The sequence below is a fragment of the Hesperophylax consimilis genome, chromosome 6 (genome assembly GCF_061612785.1).
Source record: "Hesperophylax consimilis isolate HC1 chromosome 6, BYU_Hcon_1.0, whole genome shotgun sequence".
Classification (NCBI taxonomy): Eukaryota; Metazoa; Arthropoda; class Insecta; order Trichoptera; family Limnephilidae; genus Hesperophylax; species Hesperophylax consimilis.
Window position 1 is genome coordinate 571704 of NC_142841.1, and position 3170 is coordinate 574873.

The window sequence follows — 3170 nt, forward strand, 5'->3', positions numbered from 1 at the left end:
GCATTGAGTTCCTTTTTGACAGCCAGGAGCACACCACCACCCATAGTTACACCTTCGATACTTCTGTCGCGTCGGAATACGTTGTATCTTGAGTCAAAAAGCTCACCATCTGAAATAGTATCTGTAAGCCAAGTCTCTGTTATGCCGATAACGTCATAATCACCGCTCGTAACACTACGAAGAAATGTGTCAGTTTTAGTTCTCAGTCCACGTACGTTCTGATGAAAAACACTTAAAGGCAGTGACTCTTTTTCAGTTGAGTGTCAATAACAGGGATATGCAGAGAATGCGTGAACAGAATGTGAGGTATAATATAGTATTATCTGCAGAAAATAAAATAATAGTAATATCTATAAGTAATTGTTCGTTACGAAAAAGAATGGATGCCATAGAGGCATAATACGTTGTAAGTAACATAAATGTGCACTTGGAAATGAACGCTTAATGAGCCCTTCGCACGTCAGTATTACAGAATCCCGAGTAAAATTATCGAGTGACATTTGAAATATGACAAGTACATAATAATAAAGTGAGAATATCTTGCAGTTGACAGAAGTTGTGAACAGGATGATATGATAAGGTAATGTTGTGAGAGTATAATAAATATAATAGATAAATAAATATAATAGTAATGCAGTCGCAACATGAGAGGGAGGGTAGCGGGCGTGTGGAGGGAGAGGGAAGGTAGCAGGCGTGTGGAGGGGAGGGAGGATAGCGGGCGTGTGGAGGGAGAAGGTGGGTAGCGGGCGTGTGGAGGGAGAGGGATGAGTATACAATAATAATAGAATGAGCAGTATTTTCTTATGAAATTTTCGGGAGGTCGTCTTCCCTCCTGACTAAAAAAGCTGGTGAATTATCGTTTTTTCTCACTAAAATCTTACAGTCCTTTACCCATACAAATCTGAAGCCTGCTTCCCGTGCCTTGATTTTAACTTTCGAGAGCAGAATCTTTTTTTTTTATTTTTTTATTTTTTTTATTTAATATCAAAATAATATACAAAAATCAAAAAGTCCCAATAAACTACTTTAAAGTAGTTTGTCATTGGGTGCTTTTAACTTAAACAGATTATATCAAATGTATACATTCATATCATGAGAGGTGTAATACAATAAAAATAAAAACAAAAAACAATTAAAGCGTATGCAGTTAGAAATAGTTTGTATTAGAGTCTAGTACAAACTATTTCTTTCAGCTAGCCAATTTTTCAACAAAAAATTTCTTTTTATATTTGTACATTTTTTGATTTCTGCAGGTAACATATTTAAACAATTTGGTATCATGTAGTCTAGCGTTCTTTTTCCATATTTGTTTACATGCTTTGGTACGATTAGTCCTTCATTTAATGTAAATCGAGTATTGTAAGTGTGTTCCAGTCTATTTATGTACATAGGGCTATTTATGTGCTGAAAAATTATTTTATACCACATAATTGCTCTTACCGAGAGGATTTTCAGATTTTGATAAAGGTGTGGAACATTATGCCTTTGTTCATATAAACTTTTATGAGCTAATAATTTAACAAGAGAATTTTGAACTGCTTGAACATGATTTATATTTGTTTTAGAGGAAAATCCCCAAGCTGTAATTCCATACCTTATGATAGATTCAGCTAGTGATAAATTAATTATTCGAAGTGTGCATATTGGAACATAAAATTTTAATTTATATAATCTACTAATAATAGATCTCAGTCGTTCACAGACTTTATTTATCTGTAAATCCCATTTGAAAAAACAATCAATAATAACACCTAAATAAACATATTTTTTAACCAGTTCAATATTTTCACATGTACACAACGCAGGGATACCAACATGTAGGCAATCTGAATTGTGTGTTTTAATTTCGGGTATAATAGTATTTACCTTGGCATTGGGTGATCTAATGTGTATCAATTTAGTTTTTTTTGCATTTATGATTAGGCCAGAGTCGTGAGACCATTTTAAAAGTTCAATGTAATCTTTTTGTAAAAGTTCAATACATAATTGCAAATCACTGCAAGAAAACACCAATGCAGTATCATCCGCGTACACAAAGTGTTTTACATGTTTAAAAATAAATTTAATAAAAGATACATAAATTTATTATATTTATTTATTATATTTATAAATTTATTATAAATTTATTATACTTATTGTTAATTGTTAAGTGGTTGTTCACATAAATTATTGCTTCTGGTCCGGAATATTTCAGGTCGGTACTGGTGATCTTCCTGGCCTTCTTAGATAGTTCAAGAAATTCCTCCTTTCTCCGTTTGCTTGCAAAACGGATGATTATCGGCTTAACCTGGGCGGACTTGGTAGCCACTCGCGTCACTGTGTCCACATCTTCTGGTTGTAGTTCAAAACCAATCTGCTCGCCTATTTTCTTGGCTATGCAGAGTAAGTTTTCTCCCTTCGTCATTGGCACGTTCTTAATTTCGAGGTTTTTCACACGGGAAAGCTGATCGCGCTCGTCCAGTTCGTATCTGAAGATTTCCATGTTCTTCTTGATGGATGCCACCTCCGAAACTAACTTGTCGACAGTCTCCAGTCTCTTCTCAACCGCCTCCACCCTCTTTTCCGTATCGGACATGGCTGCTAGAGCAAACTCGAGGCTCTTCTTTATGTCAGATATCTCCCCCCACATCGGCTTGATGCGAGTGAGCTCGACATCGATTTTGTTGAGTTTCTCCATTATTTCGGCCAGAGAACCAGCCGGTACAGTTTGTGAGGACGCCGCTGGAGTTGCAACTGGAGACCCACTGCGGGCTGCATTACGTGTGCACGGCTTCATAATATTGTTATAATCGGTTCACTTGTTTTGACTGGTCCAAATTGTGTTTATTTTATACACAGATAAACACTGGATTTCACAGCAACTGTCACTTGATCGAAAATAACTTGAAATCACTTATAGAATTAATGAATTAGAACCAACTGTAAAGTTTCTACACTAAATGTAATCCAAGGAATCACCTCCGATCAGTTATTATTCTAAAAATCGGTTTTAAATATGGATTAAATGATTTTTTTTGGTAGAGTAAATGTCATGGGTACACAATGTTTATTGTTACATGTAATTTTTTTGATCCCTTTTAGACGTAATCAGACAGGATTGGGTCTTTGAAACATTAAATTCGACGAGATTATTTTTACCCCAAGAGGAAATACTCTCGAGATAACCGTCC

The 3170-nt window shown here is 35.3% G+C and overlaps 1 protein-coding gene across 1 annotated transcript; it reads right to left on the minus strand.

Moving 5' to 3' along the window:
- Window positions 1-801: 801 nt before the first annotated feature.
- On the minus strand, window positions 802-2776 carry LOC149422818 (uncharacterized). The gene is made up of 2 exons (XM_089633005.1): window positions 2203-2776; window positions 802-932 (listed from the first exon to the last, which is right to left on the minus strand). Exons 1-2 carry the CDS (start codon window positions 2774-2776, stop codon window positions 802-804), a joined length of 705 nt encoding a protein of 234 aa, XP_089489131.1.
- Between the last annotated feature and the right edge of the window lie 394 nt (window positions 2777-3170).